The 26,473-nt window shown below is 37.1% G+C and overlaps 1 protein-coding gene across 5 annotated transcripts in view; it reads left to right on the top strand.

Annotated features, from left to right (window-relative positions):
• The window catches only part of GTF2I (general transcription factor IIi), a 71,823-nt gene that overhangs the window by 4,201 nt on the left and 41,149 nt on the right, over positions 1–26,473 (top strand). The window contains exons 3-11 of one of the 5 annotated variants that reach the window (XM_006889666.1): positions 323–457; positions 1,490–1,673; positions 1,836–1,864; positions 6,680–6,734; positions 7,183–7,226; positions 11,538–11,615; positions 18,799–18,858; positions 20,779–20,835; positions 23,009–23,071. In XM_006889666.1, coding sequence (XP_006889728.1) covers positions 323–457; positions 1,490–1,673; positions 1,836–1,864; positions 6,680–6,734; positions 7,183–7,226; positions 11,538–11,615; positions 18,799–18,858; positions 20,779–20,835; positions 23,009–23,071 — 705 coding nt within the window. The remainder of the gene's footprint in view (positions 1–322; positions 458–1,489; positions 1,674–1,835; positions 1,865–6,679; positions 6,735–7,182; positions 7,227–11,537; positions 11,616–18,798; positions 18,859–20,778; positions 20,836–23,008; positions 23,072–26,473) is intronic. The other 4 variants (XM_006889667.1, XM_006889669.1, XM_006889668.1 and 1 more) reach the window with 4 other exon arrangements.

Below are 26,473 nucleotides of genomic sequence, written 5' to 3'. Positions count from 1 at the left end.
CCCCAAGTCTGGGATGTTTCAACTGGCAGTCATTCAGATTTTTTTTCCCATTTCATTTTTTTTTTCAGATTTCAATTGATATATTTCCTTTTTAAAGTTAAAACTACTGTTTGTTTATTTGTGCTTTGTTTTTCTGTCCATAGCGATATTTATTTCATATTCCACTTCACGGAATTTCTGTCTCATAGGTTGTTACTTAAAATATCTTCTTTTTCCTTTCTGTTTTATAACAAATTCTTGTCTGGAGGACAGGGAGAAAATACTCTTTATTAAAAGACATATTAAAATATTTCCTATGGCTTTTCGCATTATTCATTTATAGGTGTTGAAGAAGAAGAAAAGGCTGCAGAGATAAATAAAATGAAATCTACATCCCAGTCCAATAGGATGAGTGTCGATGCTGTAGAAATTGAGACATTGAGAAAAACAGTCGAGGACTATTTCTGTTTTTGCTATGGTAAGAGTATAAGCTGTAATTTTCAAGCAGTTGAATGAATGAGCTCTCTAGTACTTGTTTAACGCTGTGGAAGGCTTTACTCATCATTTCTGTTGTAGAAGAACCCAGAAACAAATACATTTACTGAAGCTGTTTATTTTTAGTAGAAGAGCTGCCACTAAATCTCTTCATTGCCTTTAAAACTTTTACTAATCCAACTCTGTGATTCACATTTTCTTTTAAACTCAAACCTTTTTTTTAAAAAAAGCAAACAGAACAGGTGAATATAGATTATTTATGTATTTTTTTGCCCTGGGATTTAAGGGCTAAATTCAAGTCCAAAGAAGAGAGCCCTTTTGGGGGGTTTATTGCCACAGACAAATTGAGAAAATACCCATTTTGAGTACAAGTTAGTGTTTGTGTTAGAACCTAGTAAGTGTTCATCGTGAATATCAACCAAAAATTGTTTTGTATTTTATAGTGTTAGTTGGATTGCCAGCCTTTCATGTTTTTTTAAGCATGAATGTGTGGAACAAGATTATAGTTACAGCAGGGTAGGGGACTAAAGAGAAGGAATAATGGAAGAGGTAAGCCTTTGTGCCCCTTCTTTCATATGGATTGTAAAATAGAACACCTAGTAGAGAGCTTTTGCCCTTTTGTTCTGAGGTAAAGCTTCCACTAACTATGGGCATTGAGTCCGGAACTCTCAAAGTAGTTTTGAAGCCTGATTATTATCAAAAAAAGGATGAACGTGATTTACTAGCTATGATAAGCTAGTTTAGTTAGAAAAAGTGTGCCATTTAATTGCGTTTTGGTGGTGTGGTCTATAGAGAGCTGAAAAGTCACTTCTCTCAGGCAATTCAAAACCTAATACCCACCCGCTCTGTGGGAGAAAGAGGGGCAGTCCCTTTTTGTGTGATATATAGCTTCCCAGAACTTGCTGGAGGAATAGCTGAGGTCAGTTCCAGTTCAGTGGTAATGCGAGGACGGCCGTTGAAAAGTAAATGGGTCCTCTTTCTAGACCTCACTCTTGCCTTCTCCCCTGTCACCTAGGAAAAGCTTTAGGCAAATCCACAGTGGTCCCTGTGCCCTATGACAAGATGCTGAGAGACCAGGCAGCAGTGGTCGTGCAGGGCCTTCCCGAAGGCGTCGCCTTTAAGCATCCAGAGAACTACGATCTTGCAACCCTGAAGTGGATTCTGGAGAACAAAGCAGGAATTTCATTTATTATTAAGAGGTGAAGTGCCTTTTCCCTTCCCAACTATCAGTAATTTAGTCACATAAAGTTGAATGTAGAATTTCTTTTTCTTTTTTAAAAAATTATTCTTATATACCTCATTATTTCTTAAAAGAATGTATTTCAGTATTCATATACAGATTTTCTTTTCTTTCAATGCAGACCTTTCCTAGAGCCCAAGAAGCATCTAGGTAAGTTATTGCTTTGTTTTATAGGACCATTGGCTTGGTTTCTAAGCCCATTTTGTCAGATTTTCATGTATTTGAATGATTACCCTTTCTTTTTCAGAAGAGAATATATTTTTGGTACCATGATATTTCTGTAAACTAGTGAAAGCTTTGTTTCCAACTCTGGTATTTGCTTTAAATTATTTAAAAGATGTTTCCATTTTCATGTGTAAGGTTCTACTGGCCAGCTTATGTTTTAGTGTTCACTGACCACTGCTGATAGTGTAAAACTGGTCACGGGGGCAGTGCTCGCTGCTGTCCACCAACCTCCACAGTGCAGGTTCTCCAGTCGGCAGCAACAGCAGCTCCCGGTTCATTCCATCAGGCCAGACATGCTTCATCCCCAACACTAAAACCACCTGTCCGTCGATTCCGTTGGCTACTCACAGACCAGACTCATGATTATGTGGTTTATTTAGGGGAGTTTATTCAGCTCACAGATCAGGGCCAGGAACTACTCAGGTCTTTGATCAAGACAACCCTAGGTGCATTAAAAGGCAGGCTTCTCCTTGGCCATTGGCCTCTTGAATCCTTTGAATCTGTACCTTCCTGCCATCTAAACTCTATTCCTGGGCACTTTCTTCCCTCTTGATCTTATCTGGTTGATTATCTTAGGGAGTGAGTGCCTCCCTGGTGGTGGTAGTTATAAGCCTCTATACCATTTAGCTGGAAATTGACCCATAGGGTGAATTTTGTTCGTGTGTCAAGGATGACGCTGGGCCCTGGTCTCCACGGCGCCACGAGTCTTTTGATCAGTAAGTCGGCCTGTTTTTAGGTTTTGGTCTGTATTTTCTGTCTTCTTTTGAGGCTGTAGAACTTTGTTTATATATACCTATGTTTATTTTTAAAATGTTATAACCATTAAAACTGATGAATCGAACAAACTCATTACAATATTTAATCACTTCTTTATTTCATATTGCCTTTCCCTTCACTCCTTTTACTGTTTATTCATTCTCGCTCCCTTCTTCCTTCTCATCCCCATTAATGCTCTAAGATCAATTCTGTCAATATAGAAACCTTTCCTTAGCTTTTTATATTAGCAGTCTTAAACTGTAGTTTTTAAGGGGTCTTTTGTGACTGACTCATGTCACTTCACATAATTAGTTCTAGATTCATCTGTATTGTCCAGTATTTAATGAATTCTTCATCATTTTTAATTGGTGCATAATATACTTAAGTATATGTACTTTAGTTTCTTTAGCCATTCTTTCATTGATGGACACTTGGTTGGTTGGTTGGTTGTTGGTTGGTTGGTTGGGTCAACATTTTCTGTCCATGCTACCTGGGATCTTCTACTGTTAGTCATTTTAGAATTGTCAGTCTATCAAGAAAATCTAATTTAAGGATTTTCAACCACTTTAATATGTGATGTTATTTCGTCAATTGAATATACAGCATCTATTCTCCTTTGAGGCAATGTGCTATTCTGTCGGCACATTGAGTCAGAGCATTAGTAGTTTGGACTATTCTGTTAGCGAATGTTACACATTCTGTTGTATGCAAATACTACTATTTACTAGCTGAAAAGCATTTAAATTATTGCCAAGTTTTGCTTTTTATAAATAATGCTGCTTTAAACTCTCACTCCTCTAGAATGTGTACTGAGAAGGAATTACTGTGTCTAGTGGTAAATTTATATTTATTATTTAAGAAACTCAGACTTTTGCAAAATGATTACACCAGTTTATGTTCTTACAGCGTATGAGCGTTCCAGGCTCTCCACATTCTGGCATGTGGTTGTTATTTTTCTTTTAATATTTCCTTTGTAATGTTTACATACTTAAAGGAGCTAAGCACGGATTTTTTTTTAATACAGTACTTATTTTTTTCCATTGTTTAACATTTTCTTCCCATCCCCAGCCCACCCTTTAATACACTCCTTATTCCAGATTGTTGTCATACATAACTAAGTAAGAAGTTTAAATATATGTAGAATTGTGCGGCCATCTGCACAGTCTAATTTGAGAGAATTTTCATCATTCTGAAAAGAAACACATTAGGATTGGAGGAAAACTCACCAGCAACTTGTAATATGTAGATAACTCAACCTTACTTTTAGGAACTGGAGAAGACTTGAAGTGCATACTGCAGAAGATCAAAGACTGCAGCCTTCAATATAAATTATATCTCAATAACAAGAGAACAAAAATCCTCACTCCTGGTCCATTAGGCAACATCAAGATAAATGGAGAAAAGGTTGACATTTCCTTTTCCTTGGATTCATAATCAGTACCTATGTATGGTAGCAGCAGTTAAGGCATCAATTGATGTCTTGCATGGGGAACAGTCTCCTGTCGAAGATTTCTCCAAAGTGCTAAAGAACAAGGTTGTGAGTTTAAAGGCCCGAGTGTGTCTGATCTAAGCCATGATATATTCAGTTGTTTCTTACGCATCTAAAAATTAGACAGTGAATATGAAAAATCAAAGAAAAATGGTGCTTTTGAGGTGTGATATTAGTAGAGCGTATCGGATATCCCATAGACTGCCAGAGCAATGAATTATCTCAGAGGAAGTGTAACCAGGATGCTCTTTAGAAATAAGAATGGCAGCGTGCTCTGGTGGCCTAGTGGAAAGAAGGTGTACTACAATCCCAGAGGTGCACGCTTCAAATCCACCAGATGCTCTGCTGGAGAAGGAGGAACAATCTCCTCCTGTACCAGTCAGATCTGATTTGATGGTACACACACGAAAAAAAAAATTATTAGAAATAAGAATGGCGAGGAGAGGATTGGGAGGGGAGAAGACTGCAATAATGAATGAATGGAAATCCGAAGTCTCTGTCAATTTTCATTGAAATTAATAGTAATTTTTCTTAAAAAAAAAGAATGTATTGAAAATAAAGAAGAATGGTGATACTTCATCTCAGACATACTTTGGGGCATGCTGTCAGGAAGGGCCAGTCCTCGAAAAATGACATCATATTGGGGAAGGTCGAGTCCATGAAAGAGAAGGTAACCCTCAGGAAGATGGTTTGATGTCATGACTCTAACAGTGGATTTCCTCATGGTGGCGGAGATCTTGAGGATAGCACAGGACAGGGCACGATTCACATCTAGAGCTCACAGGGTTTCTGTGAGTCGTCCTTTACTTGATGGTGCCTAACAGGAACACATTATCATTTACCCAGCTCCTTGTCTTACATCCTTGCTGAGCCCCCCAACTCGCTCTCACCCTGTTCTCTTTCCCTCCCAGTCCTTGTGCCCCCATCCCCACAGGCAGCAAGCAATCTTTATCGTGTGCTTTTTTCCTAGTCATGTCATATTAATGGAATGGTATCACTTAGAGCCTTTTACCTTTGGCTTCTTGGCATCTTGTTTTTTGTTGTTTTGTCTGTGTCTTACCATATTTGGGCATACTTCTTAAAATCACTGAATACTGTTCCATTTTATGGATGGATGACTATCATCTTTTGTTAATCCAATCAATAGTTCATGAACATTTGAGTTATTCTCCCCCTTTTTTTTTGCTATGAATAATGCTAGTGTAAGCACATAATGCTTTTGTGTGAAAATATGTATTATTTTTTATTCCTGTGACATTAGATGTGATCACTTTCATATTTTTCCCCGCAATTTTCAGCTGAGAGGCAATTTGCAAAGCATCCAATTGTGTGTTTAATATAGTTTTTAGTATATTCAGAGGTTTTTCTAAATGTAGCCACTATCTAATTCTAGAACATTTTCAACCTCTTAAAAATATACCCTAGTAATTACTAGTCTCTCCCCAGTTTTCTGAGCCAAATCTAGTCTTCATAGCATTTCCTTGTAGTTACTTACACATTGGCAAATTCTTACTTCTTTTTTTTCCTACTTACCAGAAAAATCATGTATTTTGTAGTTACTGATTTCTGTAAATTCCCTTTTTATGAAGGGAAGAGCCTGGTGCATGGAGGAGAGGGACAACTGCTGGATGATTATTACCTCCAGTTAGTTTCTTTATGAAGAAGTCAAAGTGTATATTTTTTTTTAATAATTTTAATGAGCATTTACAGAGATTTTGGATTTCCATTCATTCATTGCTGCACTTCTCTTCCCACCCATCCCCTCCCCTTTCATTCCTCTCTTTCAAATGTAAAAGAAACACTCCTTGCCTGGTACACAGTGCCCCCGCACCCCTCCCACCACCCCAAGTATATTCCACTATGCAACCTTAATTGTGGACTCTTGTGATAACCATAATACCCTATCATACATTGCTTTTAAGTTATTGACTCCCTCATCTGTTTCAGTGCAGTAAACACATTTATCCAGTTTTTCTCAGTCTTACCCTAACCCTGATATCAGTCCCATTTTACAACAGTGGCACCATGCAATATTTGTCCATTTGTGACTGAGATATTTCACTCAGCATAATGTCCTCCAGGCTCACCCATTTTGAATAATATTGAATGAGTTCCTTGTTTTTCAATGCAGTGTAGTATTCCATTATGTGAATATACCACAGCTTCTCTATCCATTTGTTTGTTGATGGGCACCTGGGTTGTTTCCAACTCTTTGCTATTGTGAACAGAGCCGCAATAAACATGGGTGTGCATATATCTGCTTGGATGTCAGTTATGGTCTCTTTGGGATATATTCCCAGTAGTGGAATTTCTGGGTCAAATAAAAGTATATTATTTTTATAACAACTTCATAGTTATTTTAACATGACTCAGAGCTGGGGACCTCCTTTTCTTATGTTACTCTATATTTAAGTCTTTTGGAAATAATTGTCATATTTGAAAGTACTGAAAAAACCGAAATCTAACTTTTTTTTGTATGTATGTTTGTTTCTTAGGTGGTCGAGTGATGGTAACAGATGCTGATAGGTCAATACTGTCTCCAGGTGGAAGGTACAAGCACAACTTTATCAGGAATTTTCTATTTCCTCTATATCTGATAAAATACAAGAATATTACTAGCGCAGATGTTACTTACCTCAGCGTTTCCCAAGCAGTTGATTTCATTGGGACTCGTGTGAAAACGGAGTTTGTGATGATTTGGGTCTGGGGTAGGGCTTGAGGCTCGCCTTCCTGCTGAGTTCCTAGATGAAGCCGTGTTGTACACCAGTGACCGTGTTGAATTAGAAGACTTGACAGTGAACTGAAATGAAGGTTAATATGTCATTCTGTTACCTGCCCACTACCCAGTTGATTGTATAAAGCACTGAATCAATAAGTTTATCTGATGTCGAGTCAGCTAGGTCTGGTAACTTTATTACTTTAGCTTCATTGCACTTGGATACCGTATGTCTGGCCCTCACCATTGCATAGTCTGATCAAGATTTCCTTCTCCTTTCAGTTGTGGTCCCATCAAAGTGAAAACTGAACCCACAGAAGATTCTGGTATGTGCTGAAATGCCTATACTCCATTGTTGTACTAAGTAAAGCTTTTCCCTTAATTTAGAAGATTCTGTTTTGACTCCTTACTTTTTTTAAAAAGTTTTAAATTTTATTATTATTTGTGTGTGTACCGTCAAATCGGATCTGACTGGTTCTGTAGGAAATTGTCCCTCCTTCTCCAGCAGAGCATCTGGTGGATTCAAACCATACACCTCTGGGGTTGCAGTGCAGTTTCTTGCCACTAGGCCACCAGAGCTCCCTACTGCTTACTTATTTTGATGATAAAAAGGTCAGTTGGGACAAATGATGCAGAGTGGACGGTGGGAGGGAGGGAGGAAATTGTGCAACAATGAATGAATATTTAAAAAAGAAAAAAAGTGAACTAGGGGAGGAGGAAGGGGGAAGGAGAGAGAAAATGTCCAGTGAATGGATGAAAATCCAACTTTCTGTAAACTTCTGTTAAAATCACAGGTAAATAAAAAGAAATGATACATGTTTTAGTGAGTGGTAGGCAGATGCTTGCTAGTGTTCAGACCTCTTTTGTAGATAAAACTGTGCTTGTATTTTGCAAGTTTTAAATCAAGTTGTATACTTGTAGAATTCATTTTGAGTTACGTTTTCTATGGAGTGTGAGGTAAAGGTGTCTGTTGGTCTTTCTTGCACCTAGCTTTCCAGGTGTCCGCCTAATGTGTCCTGAAAGGACTCCTTTCTCACTGGTCACATTTGTCAACAATTGGTTGACTCGGCTTATTTCTGCGTTGCATTCATAATTCTGTTCCATTGTTCTGTTTAACCTTAATCGCAGTGAATTTTAATAGCTGACTTTACATTTTGCTTATGACTATAGTAAGGATATAACAATTTTAGTTCTTTCAGCACTACATCATATTATTAATGGTGATCTATTTTGTCATTTTTTGGTAATTGGTAAGAGAAGGATATTTACAGTATTCATTTATTTAAGGCATATATCATCTTTGTAGTACTTGACACAGGCTATGAGAGGGGTCCCACATTTGCTGGTATATATCGTTAGTTGTACACCATTGCAGATGCAGGGCTTTTTCCGGGGGTGGCCCCTTGCAGAGGGTGGGAGCTGCTGAGCAGCTTCTGGGAGTATCTCTGAGACGGAACATTCTTTTACCAGTATTTATTGTGATTTGTAAATCGTCTTTTTTGGGTATTATTTACAAGTAAAAGAGTGTTTGAATATAGTGTTTTTTCTTTTTTTTAAAATTTTTTTTGTTTTTAATTTTTATTCATTTTAATGAAAGTTTACAGTGACTTAGGGTTTTCAGTCATTCATTGTTGCAAATTTCTCCCTGCCCACCTTCTCCCCCCAGTTCACTCTTGTTCTTGAAAAGTGAAAGTAAAACTCTTTCATTGTTATGCAATTCCTCCCCCAAGTCCACTCCACTGTGCAATCTTCATTCTGGACTCATGTCATGACAATAATACCCAGTCATATATCCCTTTTAAACAGTTCTTTCCTGACAACAAATGCTACTGGCACAATTGGAAAACTATCTGCAGAAAACTCAAGCAAGATCCACACTTCACTCCATATACAAAAAACGATTCAAAGTGGATTATGGACCTAGGACTAAAACTAAGGACTATAAACGTCATTAAAGAAAAGCTTGGAAGAACTCTAGAAGTCCTAATCCAGAACATAAACAGTCTTCCAAGCATCCTCGAACTGCATACTCTTGTGTTGGCATCATGTGAATATAGTATTTTTTAAAAGGCCATTGAGAGTCGCTTGAAGATGTCTCCTATAGTCTTTTGTAACTCTTCTTGTCCTTTGAGAGCTTTTTAACTTCCTTGCACAGGAAGAACCAGCTTCGTCTCTTTCATCCAGCTTGGACTCACCCCTCACCTGGAAGTCCTGCTTCCCTTTAGTGGAGAGTGGTGGTTTTCGGTCTGGTTGTTTTGTTTTTTTTTTAATTTTTTAATTATTATTATTTTTGTGTGTGTGTACCGTCAAATTGAATCTGACTGGTACAGAGGAGAGTATTATATTAAGGCTAAAGCACAGAGTTAACTTCCAACGAAACTTATATATAACAGTTCTAAAGAAAAGAATAGTTAAATACATATACCAGTGTTGACAAACACATCCTCAAAGAAAGCAAGGAAAGAAATAATTCAGAGCTGGGACAATCTGTTGTTCAGTAACGTGTTACAAAGATTAATTTCTTCCTTGGTTTGCTACCCCTTCTGTTAGGCTTTGTCTGTTATTACGGCCGTGGCTGGCCAGATTCTTACGTGGTTGCAGTAACCTTGCTTTCTTCTAAAGCTTTTGAATCCTCCCTGGTTATGCCCCGTTTGTTTATTGTACTTTTCCACTAGCCTTTCCTGGGGGATGTGGAAGTACTGGAGACAGCCGAGAGAATCCCATGAGCTCCTGACCTGGTGCTGCCTGCCAGCACTGTGTAGTGTTTGTAGCAGCAGATCATGTTCAGACTCTTTTGGTAGTCACTGATCTCAGCCAGTAAGAGCATCCCCTTTCTTTGCGTGTTGCTCGAGAGGTAAACATGTGTATACCTGGCCAGCAATTTCTCCAGTTGAAAATCATCTCTCTGTCTCAGATCACTTGGCACTAAGTTCACCGTCAGTCTGCTCTTACTGCAGTTGAATGTGCTAGTCTGAAATGTGCCAGTTTCTCAGCCTGTCTGAGAGGGAGGCCTACCCTTGTGGGGGCAGGAAAAGGCCTGGCCCTGCAGTCTTATGGTGAAATTAGCATCTCTTTCTTGAATGGACTTTTTCCAGTTGTGTGTCTCCCACTCCCCGCCAAGAGTGATGGCTGAAGGAGTTTAATTTTTTGTTTAAAACTCTGTTAAATGTATGAAACATACTGAGCGTAAATATAGCTCACTAAATACATGTATCCCTCTCCAAGGCTAGTGGCAGCACTCCAAGATGGGGTTGCTCCCGGGTGTCTGCCTGTGGCTCCCCAGCTCTGTCCGGTTGGTTGTTAACAGTACAGGCTTGGACACCAGTTGTTCTTGTGTCTGATCACAGAGGTCCTTTTCAAATTCTTTCTTGGCAGAGCTTTTATGCAGAAAGTGTGTGTTCTTGTTAATGTTGTTACTTGCTGAAAACACAAATACAACTCATAATGACCCTGTGAACAAAAGATCTGAACCTTGTTCTGTCCTGTGCCATCCTCACACTTCTGACACACGTGAGCCCGTTGCTGCGGTCATCGTGTCAGTCCACTTGGTCATCCTGTCCTTCACTGACCCCCCCGCCCTTCCTAGCAATATGCTCAAAGTATGTGAGGCAAAGCCTCAGTATTCTTCCAAAGAGCACTCCAGCTGCACCCTCTCCAAGACATATCTTGTTTTTTGGCAATCCATGGGATGTTCAGTGCTCTTCCAACACCACAGTTCAAAGGCATCAGTAATTCTTCTTATTAGTAAGTCATCCGTATTTATTGTCCAGTTTTCAAATACATAGCAAAATAATCAGAAAGACTATGGCCTGAACCAGACACACCCTAGGCCTCAAACTGACATCGTTACTCCTCAGTAATGTTAATAAAGGACTTCATTGAGATGAAAAAAAAAAAAAAGGACTTGATTGAGATGAAAACCCTCTCTAGATATTGAAATGGTTAAATATCATGCATGCCCTCTCTCTTCTGGGATATTCATTCATTCATTCAGACTGCTATATACAGTTTTTAAATGTCTTGTCAAAATTTTTTTTTCTCTATTATGTTTTGGTGTAATATAGAAACTTTTTTATTTCAACCCCCTTTTGGGTACAATTTAGTGACAGTCCCATGTACCATGTTGTGCAGCCGTCCTAATTAGCAGTTCCTGAAATTTTCCCCAGTCTTAACAGGAAAGTCGTCGTTTTTCATGGTAAGTGAAAATAGTGTAACTGATTTCTCCTTCCAGAGTTTAAAAACGTGTTAGAGGAAAAGAGAACAGCAAAACATATTCACATATTAGTGGTGATTTTTGTTGAGTTTCTTGGTAATGCCCTCCTTCATCCCATACTAGCGTAGCACGCAATAGCCCCTTTACAGTCTGGGCAGCAGGTGTGCATTTCTCAGTACTGTTTAGTGGAGGAGAGAGGATTTCCCTACACCGTCTAAACGCGCTGCTGCATAGTTTATTTTATTTTATTTTTTTTAGAAAGATAAAGTAATAAAATATTTTTAAAATAATACCAGATGTATGTGGAAAATGACCTAGTGCTGGAAGTGAGAGCGGGGATTTAGGAGCTCGGTGTTGTTCTGTTGTTAGGTCGTGTCAGGTTGAGTATGACTCTGACGTATAATGAAGTGATTTCTCTTTACAGGCATTTCCCTGGAAATGGCCGCCGTGACAGTAAAAGAAGAATCAGAAGACCCTGATTACTACCAATATAACATTCAAGGTAATGGCCCTTGGTAGTGCTGTTCTTGCCAAGAGTTACTTGTGATTAGAGTGAAAATCTTACTTAATCAATTGCCTACTTTTCTGAAGTAGTTTGCTGATTGGTCTTGGCTTGGCCTGGATAGTTATAATTCATTACTAGACTAAAGCTAGACTATACAAAAGTAGGACATGAAATTCTCAGATGGTATGAACTTTAATCGAAAAGTGCAAAGTAGCTATTAATATGATTCCAAGCAGAAGCACAGTTAGATTAAAATTCTGATTTCTAGTGTTATTTACAAAGGATGAGAGATCCCATGCACCGTTGCGAGCTAGCTCTGTCTGTGCAGCCACGGTAAGCTTTCCAGTTTACTGTATTTCCAGTGCCTCAGATGACTGTAAAAGGCATGACCGTGATATATTTCAGCTGTGACATCGTGGTTTTCATTCTCTCTCTGCTTGATTATCGAGAAGAATTATTCTGGTATTCACGATTAGAATTTCTTTTATGAATTGTTAGGTTCCAGGTTAACGGTATCTTTGTATTTTCTAGAGTCAAGTTATATCAGTGTAATACTGAAGCAAACTAAGCATTTGAAATGTAAATGTGATTAGTTTTGTCTTACGTATATACCTGTACATACATTTGTATATATTTATGGAATCAGCTTTACTATAATTAAGGAAATGAAATACCGTTTTCAAAAGCTTTTTTCAATCTCTTTGGAATTAACAGCTCTACTCAGAGTCAACCACTATTTTGGTTCTGCCATTTTAGATTGGTTTTCATTTTCTAGAAATAGATTAATAAAGTATTTCTTTCTGTTAGGTTTCTTTTATGCAAAACCGTTTTGGAAATTTGTCTTTGTTAGTTTTTCAGTAGTTCATTCCATTTTGTTGCTGAGAATTACACATTGACAGGCTGTGCTATAGTTTATTATAGTTATTAATTATGGACATACAAGTGTTTTTTTCATTCCGGGCTATTCTGAAAAACGCCATGTTTAACATTTGTGTATAGAAGTCTTTTTAGCGGATTAATGAATCTTGAATCAATACTCAGAAATAGGGTAGCCGGGGCACATGGTAGGTATTTAACTTTCTAAGATGTTTGTCTGCATGGTTATACTTCTGTCTGAAATGTGTGAGTGACAGCTGCTTTACATACCCCATCGACATCATCCTTCATTCTCATTCATTTTAGCCACCTCATTGTGATTTTAATTTCTGTTAGCTGATAGCTCTACTTTGGTTAAATAGAAGCTTTAATGCTGGGACATTATAAATGTATTAGAAGTAAACATATTTTGGTTTTTAATTATGTGAATGTCTATATGTTTATGAAAAAAATGGTTTCATTTTCTCTCTCAACATCTTGAGCAATAAATGTTGCTTATTCTTTAGGAATGAGAACTTTAATAAAAAGTGAAAATGTTGGGAATTATTTAGTTGTGCCTAATATTTATGTGTATGTATTTCAAAAGTACTGGTTAATAAAAACTTTTTTTATACATGTATAGGGTTTTGTTTTGTATTTTTCTTGTTGTGTGCCATTGAATTGGATCCTACTGGCGCAGGAGGAAATTGTTCCTCCTCCAGTTGAGCATCTGGTGGATTCGAACTGTGTGCCTTTGGGATTGCAGTGCAGCTTCTTGCCACTAGGCCACCAGAGCTCCCTTATATATAGATTTAAAAGCAAAAAATTTTGGCTTTGGCGTTGATCTATTGATTAATTAACAAAGATAACATGTCTGTGGCTCTGTCCAGACATTATTACCGAATCCCTGCTCATATTGGGAAGGTGAAGTAAAGAATTTGGAAATGAGATGTCTGTAAGGGAAAGATGGCCTGAAATGACGATACCCTGCTGAGGACTCAATCGGCGGCAAGTTGGATAATTTTTACTTCTAGTAAACAATATGTTTTCATGTTATTGTTGTTGTTGTTGTGTACCATCACATCGGACTGGCACAGGAGGAGATCAGTCGGCGGCAAGTTGGATAATTTTTACTTCTAGTAAACAATATGTATTCATGTTGTTGTTGTTGTTGTGTACCGTCACATTGCCCCTCCTTCTCTAGCGGAGCATCTGGTGGATTCGAACTCTGTGCCTTCAAGATTGCAGTGCAGCTTCTTGTTACTAGGTCACCAGAGCTCCCTCTTGTATCCATTTTTAAGTGAAAGTTTACATAAGAAATTTTTACACACATCTTTTGATGTCTAGAAAAAAGGTTGCGTATCTTATGTCATCCAATTAGTCAATTAATTGTCTTTTCATTTTCATGTCTTTTGTTAAACAGAAAGTCTTTGATGAAGCCCAAGTAATCTTTTTTTTTTTTTTTTTTTTGAGAGATGACAGCTTAATGAAATCTTTTTGGGCTTTCTTAAAGTTACAGAGATGTTTTCTTCTAAAATTTTATTGGTTGAGCTAACTTTTAAATAATAATATATGAGGTATTGCGTTAAATTTTTGCGAATTTTTGTCGGTTTTATCCCGGTACTGTTGAGAAGACCTTGTTTTTGCTATTCAACTTCTGGATCTTTCTAACTGTGTTAGTATATTTTGTTCTGTTGATCTGTGTACTTAACTTTTTGCTAAAACTATGGTGTCTTGAGTGCTCTCTAGATTTAGTGTAAGAAAATCATCCTGTGACAGTCTTCCTTCCATTGCTTTCTCTTTTCCACCTCCTTTGTCTTTGCATATAAATGATATTAATTTTCAAACTTTGCACTATCCTTATATGTCTATGGTAGACCCACTAGGATATAATGTATTAATTCTTTTTATATACTGCTGGGTTTGATTTTCTAGCCCTTAGAATATTTGCATCTGAAATACTAGCTGGATTGCAGCAGTTGGCTTCAATACAGATTGTAAGAATGTGGCAGGCTTGCGCAAGCCTTCTGTCTATTTAATAGGGTCACTATGAGTTAGAGTCGAGATGTTGAGAAGAGTTTAGGAAGTTGTTCAGTGTATTTAGTTGTTTATTTTTTGGTATGATTGGTGTTACACTCTTCTGAATATTTGGTGGGTAGCCAGTTAAACCATCTGGTTTTTCATGTGTTTCTGATAGGAGGTTTTAAAGCACTTTCCGTTTTTCATGTCTTTATTTGTTGTAGTAGATAGAGAATGGATTATTGAATTTATGTTTCTGGATCTGAAGCAGTTTTCTATTTTAAAGATTTTGCTCATTTTGTCTTTCCAGTGTCAGATTGTAGATCTGAGTTTTCTTGTTTTTTCCGTTTTGTAATTTGAGTCTTTATTTTAAACACTGGCTGTTTCAGAGCAGGTGGTTATTATGGTGGATACCTGTCCTTGCTGTGCACCGTAACATGTTTAAGAGACTCTGGTCTTTACTCGCCTCTTGCATTTTCCTGGTCAGCACGATAAACACTATTTCTAGACTATCACCAAATGTCTCCAGAAGAGATGTTGATTCTTGGTTAACTATTGCTTTCTCTTTAATCTTTATATTTTATGTATTTAAGAGTTGGAAGTCCAAGTCATTGTTTTTGAGATGTTTTCTAATATGAGTATTCATGCTATAAATTACTAAGAATTAAGTTGTGGCCTCGGTTGTAACTGAAGACCATTCTTAGTGTAATTTAGTTCCTTTGAATTTGTGTTTGTTTTGTATCCCAGCACGTGCCCTGTCTTGGTGATTATTCTTAGTATGCTTGCACCAAATAGTCATGTTCTGCTGTTTTCAGTGTGAAGATGTTCTTGAAACAGATTTCTTGGATTAGTTCAGTTGATTGCGTCCTATTTGTTCTGTTGCTGTGGTAAGAGTATTGCGGTCTCTGCCTGCAAGTCTGAATGTGTCTGTTTCTCCTTCCTTACCTTTCTGTCACTTTGGCTTTGTGTGGTTTGAAGCTTGGTTACTGTCAGTCTTTCGAAACCCCTTTTCTTGGGCTCTTTGCTGCTTTCTTGGCAGTGACCACCAGTGTCCTGACATGGAACTGCGTAGGTTACTTTCTGGTCTTTGTATTCTATATAAATGAAATCCTTCAAAATGTATGTTCGAGTTTAATTCCATTTATTTAATAAGTTTGACTGTTTTTTCCCCCTCTCCCTACTCCTTAAGAAATAACAGGTGAGATGTAATTAAATGAATCCCTTTCTTCTTTCCCAGTTCTCATTCTCTTGTTACTTACCTTGAATTTGAACTTTGTCCTTACTGATAGATTTGTGGGGCAGAAGTGTGGGCAGTGCGATTTACTGCCTCTGAAAACTGCGCTGACTCAGCGGTAAACGACACCCCACCATCTGTGTCCACAGAAGTGTCTACGTATGTGTGTTACACGTTTGTACTTTGTTGCACAGGCCATTTATTTACATGTGGTATATTCTGAATTCTTAAGTTTTACACAAATACTTTTTTTTAATATGTTCAGGCAGTAGGAGTTTTAAAAATTGTTCTGTCACATCTATTTCTTACTGTCATTGTGTGGTTATGCTGTAGTTTCTGTGCTTTTCTGTACAAGGGCATTAATCTTTGCACAACCTTATTGCTCCAGTAGACTTGCGCTTCTCTCTGTGCACTTGCCAGTATTCCTGTGAGGTGCTACAAGGCCGCGAGTTGCCTTGAGTCAGAACCGGCCCGTAGTTGACCCTCCAGCGAGTGTCCGAGGCTCTTGTCAGTTGCACGGGAGGATATCACTCGTTTTTCTCCCGTCAATCAGATCAGCGTGTGGACTCAGTCGGCCTGCCTTTGGCTTGGCCGTGCTACCTAATGGGAACGTCAAGGCGGTCTGCTTTTCGTAGTGCCTTGCAGACATGACACACATTTAGAATACATTGGTGAAGTATATACACTGAAATCCACGCACATAATGTTAAAAACATGTAGCTATAATTAGATAATACACATGATTAGAAAGCGTAGTGATCCAATTGGAAGCAGGAGTGGCATCCACGTGGTAAACAGCATGCCTTTGGAAACTCTGAACTTTGATAAATGACGATAAAGAAAGGCTTCAGGCCTTTTGTTCATACGGTCGCAGTGAGTCATACTCGACTCGATGGCAAACAACAGTGATATATAGAAGTATACTTAACCAAATGTTCACTAAAATCTGGTTTTACGACATAACTTGAATTCATTCAGTGAATTCCAGTGGGGTAGTCTGTAAGGAGGAGCTTCAAAACCAATGAAGGGTCAGTTATATTTCAGATTGTATTTTTTTTGTAGTATAATATGAACCCTCTCTTAAAAATACTACAAAGGATATAGATTAAGATTACATAATATATAAAGGAATATGTCACTAAGTTGATGTTGACATAATTGTTTTACATCTGCTTAATAGTATAGCCTCGCCCACCATTAGAAAATAAACAAGGCTTTACCCGCCAAAAAAAAAAAAAATAGTATAGCCTCAAAAGTAGAAAAAAGAATTGACAAGTTATTTAAAATTTTGGCAGTCAAAATCTTAAGATAATTTTAGCAAATAACCAATAACTAATGTAAGAATCTAGTGAATTCTTAAAAATGATAAATGAGATATTTAAAAGAAATCATTAATAAATCTAAGCTTGTTAAAGAACTTTGCACTCAAGAAATAAATAGTGGTATTAATAAATTACCAGAATATTTGTTAAATGAGCAACAAATTAAAAAAACTATTTGAAATAGGGAATATATGCAATGAGAATCCTAAGAAGCATACTTCCTTTTCTCTCAGGGGACTTCATTAGAGTTAAAAATTATAGATTAGAGAATGAGAATGCTACATAGCTACACTTGTGAAAAGCAACTAAATTGGTACTTTTAGGATAGTTAATAGCTTTAGCTAACAGTTAACTTTAAATTCCCCCCCATTGTTAAACATTTTCTTCTTCTCCCTCCTCTAACCCACCCCACAGTGAACCCCTTGTTCCAGATAAGAATTAACTTTTTAAAACTTTAAATTAATTTGCTTCGTAAACGTTGACTCAATCACCATAAAACCTATAAAAATAAAGACATAAATTAAACATCTGAATACTACTGTTGAGGTCACTTGTACCTGAGATTTTGTTCCCGTTCCCCTTATGATTAGCTCAGGTGTTATGTCTGCTTTGCAGTGCTAAGCATCCTCTCACGAGAGTTTGTCTGTCTAGTTGACCCTTGAATAACGGGGGTGGGATGGTGTGTACTGACCAGCCGACCGTCTGTACAGCCGCACATTTGAAGATGATCACCATTACTTTGACTGTAGTGGGTACTCCAGAACAGCAGAAGGGAGAAAGCCACATGTCAGTGACCCACACCGTGTAAATCTGTGTTGTTCAAGGGTCAACTTCAATTATAGTCAAGTTTTCTGCCATGGTGGGAAGTCAGCATTGCTAAAGTGCCTCTCCTCACCTCCCAACAGCACGTACACCGCTAACCCTGACTCCCCCTCGGATCCTCAGACTATACTTGCCTCTCTGAAACCTTCTGAGAGTTAGGAAAACCTTTCAAACATCTTGAGATAGTTTGCAAATCATTAATTAAGAGAAAATTAGAGTGAACCATTTTGCTCATGTTAATTCAGCCTGCTTTATGTCAGGAAGTAGCAATTGAAAACAAAATGTTTTGTTTTCTATTTTATATGTAATGATTAATATCTTTGGTTGTAGATGTAAATTTGATGTTAGTTACCGCAGCATTATGTGCCCTCTGCGAAGGGGTTCTACTTCTACAGGAAGAGGAGAGCTTTTGTTCACACCTGTTGGTTGTCATACTTCAGTTTCACCTGAGATTCATGCTTTCAGTAGTTAAAATGACAAAGTCAGGGATTCTGAGGAAGGCATAAGAATTTAGTTCTGGATTTTTCTTTCAGTGTGGCAGATTATTAAACATTTGTCAAAAAAGAAACAAATAGAGCCTCATGACAAACGTGACTTATAATCTGTAGGATGTAAAAGTTAAAATTTGCTTTTTAGAATCTTTTTACTGTTTAAAAAACCCATATACACCATTTCAGACACCCCATTTCCATTCAGTCCATATGTGTAGTCATCGTTAAAGTTCTTCTGTGTGAACTTACCAGAACACACATTTTCCGTTCACTAACACCATACATTGACCCCACTCATTTTTCTCACTTTTTTTAATTTTGCCTATTTTCTTTATGAAAAGGCTATTATCCATATCTCTCACCTAAATTCATTCACCAAAGTGACCCAAAATTTATTTTTGGGATTACTTTTGAAGTACTATCTTTGTATTCCAAAGCAGGCCCTTCTGAAACTGGTGATGTTGATGAAAAACTCCCCCTTTCGAAGTCTTTGCAAGGTATAACTTTTTACACTTCCGTTTTCCCACAGAACTGTTACTTAATGTTTCTTTATATTGAGTAGACTGTGTTTTAATATTTATATCTATATTCTTTTTTCTAAATGGAAAAGGAAAATGTATTGGCCTTTTTTAAAAAAAACATATAAATGAACTTCACAAGCAACAATTTTTCAAAACCAATTTTCCCTTTTGTGAATCTAGTAATGAATCTCGAAATGGGTACATGACACACTTTCCTATTGAAGGTAAAGTACACATTTATACCTTATATCAGAATAGTGAGCGCTAAGGTTATTGCTGTGTATGATTCATGATGTATACTGATGCAGTCATATTGATTCTCTTCCGAATTTTTAGAGAAGTTGTGAAATGCCACTTGGAAATCCCTAAGTTTAATGTATTTCCTCTTGGGGACTTTTTGTAAGGTGTTCCCAAATTTGATAATCAGGCTTCTAGTAATGATTTTGATTTCTGCTGTTCTGATCTTATGCGTTTTTATATTCTCTAGGTTTGCTTTATAGCATAAAAATAATTGCTTATTTTAGATTTTCAAAGGGGGAAAGTACATTGAATCTTTTCCTACATCCCTTTGTAATAATACGGTGAATGGGAGGAGGAGATCCGGAATGCTTGCTGTTCTCTGAGCTGCAGCCCTTCTTTAACTACTAGTCTCCTCTTTGTCTCCCATTTCTTTAACCTGAGGTCTCTGTTCTCTTTGACTGTAAACAACTCAACAACCCCTCACACATGCAAATGTTAAAAGGTCTTTTTAGAAAGAAAAAGCAGAAATTAAGAAAAATGAATTAAGGATCAATTCATGACTATAGATTTATGTAGAGTTTGCTTTTGATGAGTTTTCATAATATAAGAAAAGTGAAATGCTTATGGAATCATAAAACTTAGACATTGAAACCAGCAGTATTTAGTGTGACATCTTCAGCTCATGGATACTAGCTTTTGAGTCTCTAATCTGTGTAATATGTGTTCTTTAATATCAATGGACCATATTTAAAACCTACACCTCAGCGTTAATGCCTTTACTGCAAGTTCTGAATAGGATGAAAAAGACCCTAGGGATTCACTTTCGTTTGTAGGGAGAACATGTTTATTTCCGCAGGAAGGCAGCACCTTCTACTTTTTCCACTTGAATTCTCCCGAGCAGTTGGGTGCTGAGCCCTGAAGTGGTTCTAGTGGCTTGGGATTTTTCTTTCCTATTTGTGAGTTAAACGTCTGCTCTCGTAGGATGAGCCCGTTCACCTGTGACTGCCTAGCCTGAGCCATTGCTTTATGTTCCAGTTTTTAGAAGCAGGCAGATTATATTACCTGAATTAAAATGCTTTTGAGACTAAAGGTAGTATCTTAATTTTAATTTATTGAGTTTCTTTTACATACAATTTTGATTAAGTGATGGGGATTGAGTTTCCATTATTCTACCATAGTAAACATAGACCCCAAGTAATGGGACAGGAGACCTTTCGTGGCAGAACCTGAACTCGTTTATCTAGGCTTCAGTTTTTGAGCAGAGAAGGAAGAATTTACTCTGATTTGTCTTGTGTATGTGTGGCTCATTTACCGACATGTGTGGTACTTTAATACATTACATTGCTGTTCCTCAAAATTCTACATAGATTAATGAGCATAGTATGTGGTTATGATTACTAATAAGTAAATCCCAAAACTACTTAGATTTACTCAGTATATTTGTATTTTTATAGTAAGTTTTTTAGCTTTCAAATAGAAAAACAGTACATCTATTTTCTGCCTTAGAAAGATCACATTGTTTGAGTTAATTACTGGAGTCATATTTGTACATCTGTTGTTCAGTGGCTTAAATGTTTATATTGTTGCCTAGTTTCTCTTTTTATCTTGGAATGTTATTTTTAACTGGTTTACATACATTGTTTCATTTCTTTCTAGGGAGCCATCATTCTTCAGAGGGCAATGAAGGAGCCGAAATGGAAGTGCCCCCAGAAGGTTAGGAAAAACGGGGACTTTTATCTTGTTGCACTTGTTCTATATTGTAAAGAATGTAAATCCATGAAAATGTGATTTTTAGAAATTAAAAAATATGATTGTTTTGTTGTGCCTTTTTAGCTAGCAGGTTGGGTGGTTGGTTGCTTTTAATTTCTTAGTTCTTAAATACTGTATTGAGGACTGTCTGTTTAAAGTGTGTAAGGACTGAAACTTAACTGGTAAGTCAACTGAAATTGTTGATGATGCAAAATCATGCCTCCTTATCGTCTTGCACCATGCTTTAATGTTTCCAAACGAATTATTTCAATATATGACTGTTACTACTGCCTCTCTATCATATTTTCAAATATTATCTTTAATGCCATCCATCTTTTTAGTAGGATAATGTAGTCTGGTAAAGTTAATAAGGAAGAGATTGCCTATTTAAAAAAATTTAAATAACCTCAAATAGAGAAACCACCTGGCCCCTCCTGATATGTTTAAGGAACACGGCCCCAGGGGATGGTGGAAGCGGTGACCAGTTCTAGGCCTGTGTGTAGTCAGTTTACCCTGTGCATAGACATGACAGATTCCTGGGTGTCCCCCGTGGGCACTGACAGTGTGGCTGGCCAGGCCCCAGCTGTTTTTTCAGGCTGCCCTCAGCAGAGGAGGAGGAGGAAGAAGGAGTGGAGGGTACAGGCTTTCATCATGCTCCCCACACGAGCGTTCAGTTTCACTGTTTTCTGGCTGCAGTTGACCTGACTGCGCTCAGGGTAGTGAAGCGTTGGATGAGGGGGGAGGACTGCAGGACCTTGTCACTCCCCCAGCCGTGCATACCAGTTTGCTTTTAGGATTAAATTCTTAACATGGCACAGCTTTTTAAACTAGGGGACTCATGAGTGAAAACTGTTACACAGAATGCTCATCTACATCTAAGTAATTCATAGAGTTCTTCAAGAATTTGCATAGCTTTTTCTCCAGGGAGAAATCCATTAAGGTAACACACTCTTGTGTTAGAATTTCTGTTTATCCCATTGAGGGTTGGCATTTGCCTTTTTTTTCTAAGGTGAAAAGGGCTGCTATTCTTTAACTGCTTGTATTTTGTATATTTGCTTTTATAATTTACTTTAAAAAAATCTTTAATTTGAGCAACCTCCTTTGAGTAAAGGTAGATCTTAAGTTTCCTAGGTTGTAGGTTTATCGTCTCAAATTCAGTAGTAGAAGGAGGGTTTCCAACTGGAAAACATTTCTCCCAAAAATATTTTATTATTGACAGCGTTTTCCTGTTGTTTTGTGCGGTCTGTTTTTGAGTGTGATTATTATGTAGAAGAGGCATTTCTCCTGCTTGGAGAGGAGGTAGTTAATGGACAGGTGTGGCAGGTGCACAGGTAGTACCGACAGTAAGCAGGCATATAAATTGCTTTACGGCTCTATAATTCTCTCATTAGATAGTGGGATCCCAATGCTTTGAGGTTTTTATTTTCATGGTAAAGTCCTAATGTGTTGAATTGAACCTGGGTTCTGGTGTCTTATTTCTTTACTAACAAACATGATCTTTGGCAAATCAATTAACTCCTCAATCCTTGCACAATGAAAGATGACAGAAGAAAGTCTCCAGCTGAGCTTTCTGAGGACTAACAGTTTGATTTTCATTGCATTTAAATAGCAACAAAAAATCTTAATAAAAAGACTTAAGTTTTAAATATTGCATATAAAGTTACGGCAGATAGATAGTTTTGCATGCATTTATTGTAGTCATTCTCTCAAAATTATTTACCACCAAAAAAAGGAATTGGGTGTGATTTCATGTAACAAAAGGAATCACTCCTATAGTTACTGAAAGACAGAGAGCAGAAATAATAACTAAAATCAAAACCATTGTTTTTATGCTAGCAGTTTCTAATTACAGCAGGAAAATAATTGTAACTTTATAATCTTACTACTCCCGTGTAGACTGAGGTTTTTAGTCCATTAATTCAGGTAATCTGTATTACTAGTTTTTCTACTTTTTGTTTTCTCAAGTCCCTATATATAACTGAAAGGGTCAGATATTTTAATATCATAAACATGAAATGAATTAAAATGCCATTTAAATTTTATAGTAGGCAGCTCTTGGAATAGCACATTTATAAAATGTTGAAACGTGGAAAATGCTTAATAATGAATGTCATTTTAGAATTTTATTTTTTTCAAGATTCTACTCAACATGTCCCTTCAGAAACAAGTGAGGACCCTGAAGTTGAGGTGACTATTGAAGGTTAGTTATTTAAAAGCCTTGATTCCAAAGTTTACTTCTGGTCATAAAAATATCTGTCACATTCACATTGCTAAGTATGTATTTCATTCTTTCTTAAAGGACACTTGTGAACAAAATTGAAATATATACGTTCGTGTGTGACCAAAGCAGCCCACGTCCCAGCAGTGCACCCCTGTGCTCTGTGGGAAGTTTCAGATGACAAAACTGAGGCAGGAAAATGGCCTTGGCCCACAGGGGGACCAGGGTAGACTGTCTGTCTGTGAGTGGAAATTGAGAACTGAAAAAGAAATCTATGACCAGATCAGTGCACACACACAGAGGTTGTATATATAACCTGTTGGGTTATGATAGAGGAGACCCAGTTGGAACTGAAGCCCTAGTTTTTTTTTTAGGTAAAATGGAATAAAAAGTGTTTATAGTTAGTCTCATTTTTAAAGTACATTTCCCCTTAAATTGTTACAAAGGAGCTCACATATAACCTGTCCTTAAAATCTGCTTTGAAGCAATAGCTACAATTGCTTCAATGCTAATTTTTTTTTTACTTCAAAGATGTAAGTGAAAACAAATGAGCCCGTTTGCCCTTGAATGATTTGAAAAATCCCACTAATGTTAAAAGGCAGCACTTTTTATATTTAATAATTTAAGTGCATATTTTAAAATTTTTTTGTTTATGCTTTTTTCTACTCCATTCTACACTGATAAGAAGAGTTTTCATGTTATATTGCTATGCTAATTTTTGTTCAGCAACATGTAAAAATTAGCATATTGCATACAAAAAACAGGCTCAAGTTTCTTGCGTAAGAGAAACTGTAGACCACCACCAGCAACCCCCCCAAGTAATTCTTTTGCTGTGATAAAATGCAAAAACAACATAATAAACCACTGTACAGATTGCTTTACCTCCCTTTTGTCCCTAGGCCCTATAGTCAGGGATTAATATGATTTCATTGTATGTTCTTTCAGAATATTCTATATATATTTATATACGCACACGTGTGTATAGATTTTTATTTTTGTAAATTGCGCTGATGATTTTCGTATAGAACACATTTTAAAATGTAGCTTGTATTCCATGTCCTCCCAGTCACGTGCATTGGTACTTCCTTCTTTCTTAACTGCTGCGTGGCTTGTTTTGGTTAGGATGTCTTCTTCCTTCTTTTTAAATTAACTGTCAATGGTATTCCTGGGACTGTTTGTGGTGTTTGGCTACTTTAAACTGTACTCAAAAGGGTTGTGTATATTGCCTCTAATAATAAGGTTGGTAGCTTCCGCCTAACTTTTTTTTGGAGGAGAACGTATTATTTTCTGAACTTTTAATTACATATACTACTACTACTTTTATTAATGTACTGTTACTAACTTTAAAAGCAATTCAAATCCGTTTACAATCTAGTATTAAGTAATTGAAAGGTAACTGATGTTTAGTTAGAAACCTTATTAATTGTCAGAGGAGAAAATTTAAGAGTATATTGTTGCGTACACACTCAAAAGTTGGGTCAGTTTTATCAAATCGTAAATTAGAGAGACACAGTTTAAAAGTTGTTAGAACATGGAAACTTGTTTCGATCATGTAAAAACCTTTAAGCAGATGTTCAGATGATCATGAGTGACTCGTGAACCTGTGTGGTATGGTCAATGCTTCCACCTTTGGGGAGAGTAGAAAGGTGTCCCCACTGCTCTCTCCTGCCCCCCTGCTCTTAGCGCATACTCCTGCTAGAACATCAGCTGGATAATCAAGTTGTAGTCTTTAGCCAGACAGTACTGTTGATTTTCTCTAGACCAGTAATATACTAGGTCTTTATAAAGTAATTACTTTAAAAATAGCATTCCCTCCCCACATTGTATATTTATATACAAACTATCAACCATTAAGTAAATGAATATGTTAAAAAATGTGAGAGATAAAATTTCTTTCCTATGTATGTATTAAGAAATTGTGCCATGTCAAAAGAATGTTAAAATGAGTTCTACAAACTTTTTGTTGATAATCTTATTTGTGTGTCTTTTCTGTGATGATAACTCTGAAAAGAACAAGTATTTAAATATGTATAGTTAGACTATTCTGTTTTGATATATTCTAATAGTGCTCTCACTGAGATGGATTGACATAATAATGGTGGCAATGTGTTTGACTATGTCAGAGATGATGAAGTTGGTACAGGACAGGACAGGACAGGATTCATATGTCTTATTCACAGGGTCACTGAGTTGTACTCAACTTGACGTCATATAACAACAATAGCAAAAAAAGAAAAGCATTAAAATAGTAATATTTGAAGCAAATTACTTGGACGAAGAGTTTCAGTGTAATATGTAGAGAGAGAAAAAAATATACATAAAATATTTTTTTCTGCCTCTTATGAAGCTAGCTGTACAAGGAAGGAAAAACCCCAAATGTAATCGTTACAGAGATAATCTTAGTTATCCTTAAGAGGCAGTTGGAGAAAATACAGCCAGAGATACCTGCTAATCTGGTCAAGATTTTGTTTTGTCTGTATTTTTCCCCCTCGCATTTACCCAGATACTCTTTAGGAAGTGAGAAGAACAAACAAAAAGGCATTTTGTTATCAAGAAAGATTCCCCCATATTTTCCACAGTCTTTGAATACAAATCTGACAAGTTTACCTGAGGCTGATTTTGCCTTGAGGGAGACACATTTTCTGTGTAAGATGATGTCATCTCCTGGCCAGTGGTTTGACTCTGAGCGTGTGTTATCAGTAGAACACATAAAACACGTGTTTTAAGTTTGGGAACTTGGCCTTGGACTAGTATTACCTGCCATGGCCCCTCAATCTCTCCGACACCATGATGGCATTTTGGAGCTGTGTCAGACCACTGTTGACAGGCCTTTGTTACATAGAGAAGATAACTGCCTTAGACTTGAGGTCACCTTCCACAAGAATACTGAGTAATAAGAGAATTTTTTTGTTTAAAGATTACTCAGTATTCTTTCAGGAATTGTTCTCCAAACTTGACTTAGTCCCAAGTGTTCATTCATGCTGCCCCTACCTCTGAATTTCTTTCAAGTGGATTTTTATTTTAATTAATTTTGGATTTGATTATGTAAAATGAACTTCCAAATTATGGGCTTACTTTGCCCATTTTCCCTCATTTCCCACATAATCCTAAAGAGATAGTGAGTGAATATTTCTTAGCACAGAACTAGTTCCTTTGAGGCAGAAGTGTAAAGGTGTCCCACATGCCCGACTTTTCCAGACTGTCATACTCACTCCATCATCTCTGACATCAACCGTCCTATTTTTTTCACACTTTTTATTTTGGTTTATAAATCTAACTCTTAGAGCCCTGTAGGATCATGGCAGGGATTAAACGCAAGTCCTATACAGCTGACTTCAAGCTGAATGTTGTCGCGAGGGCAGAAGAAACAAGCAACAGAGCGGC

This window comes from Elephantulus edwardii, unplaced genomic scaffold, assembly GCF_000299155.1.
Source record: "Elephantulus edwardii isolate Elephantulus edwardi_28Jun2011 unplaced genomic scaffold, EleEdw1.0 scaffold00080, whole genome shotgun sequence".
Lineage (NCBI taxonomy): Eukaryota > Metazoa > Chordata > Mammalia > Macroscelidea > Macroscelididae > Elephantulus > Elephantulus edwardii.
This window is presented reverse-complemented; position numbering and strand designations above follow the sequence as displayed.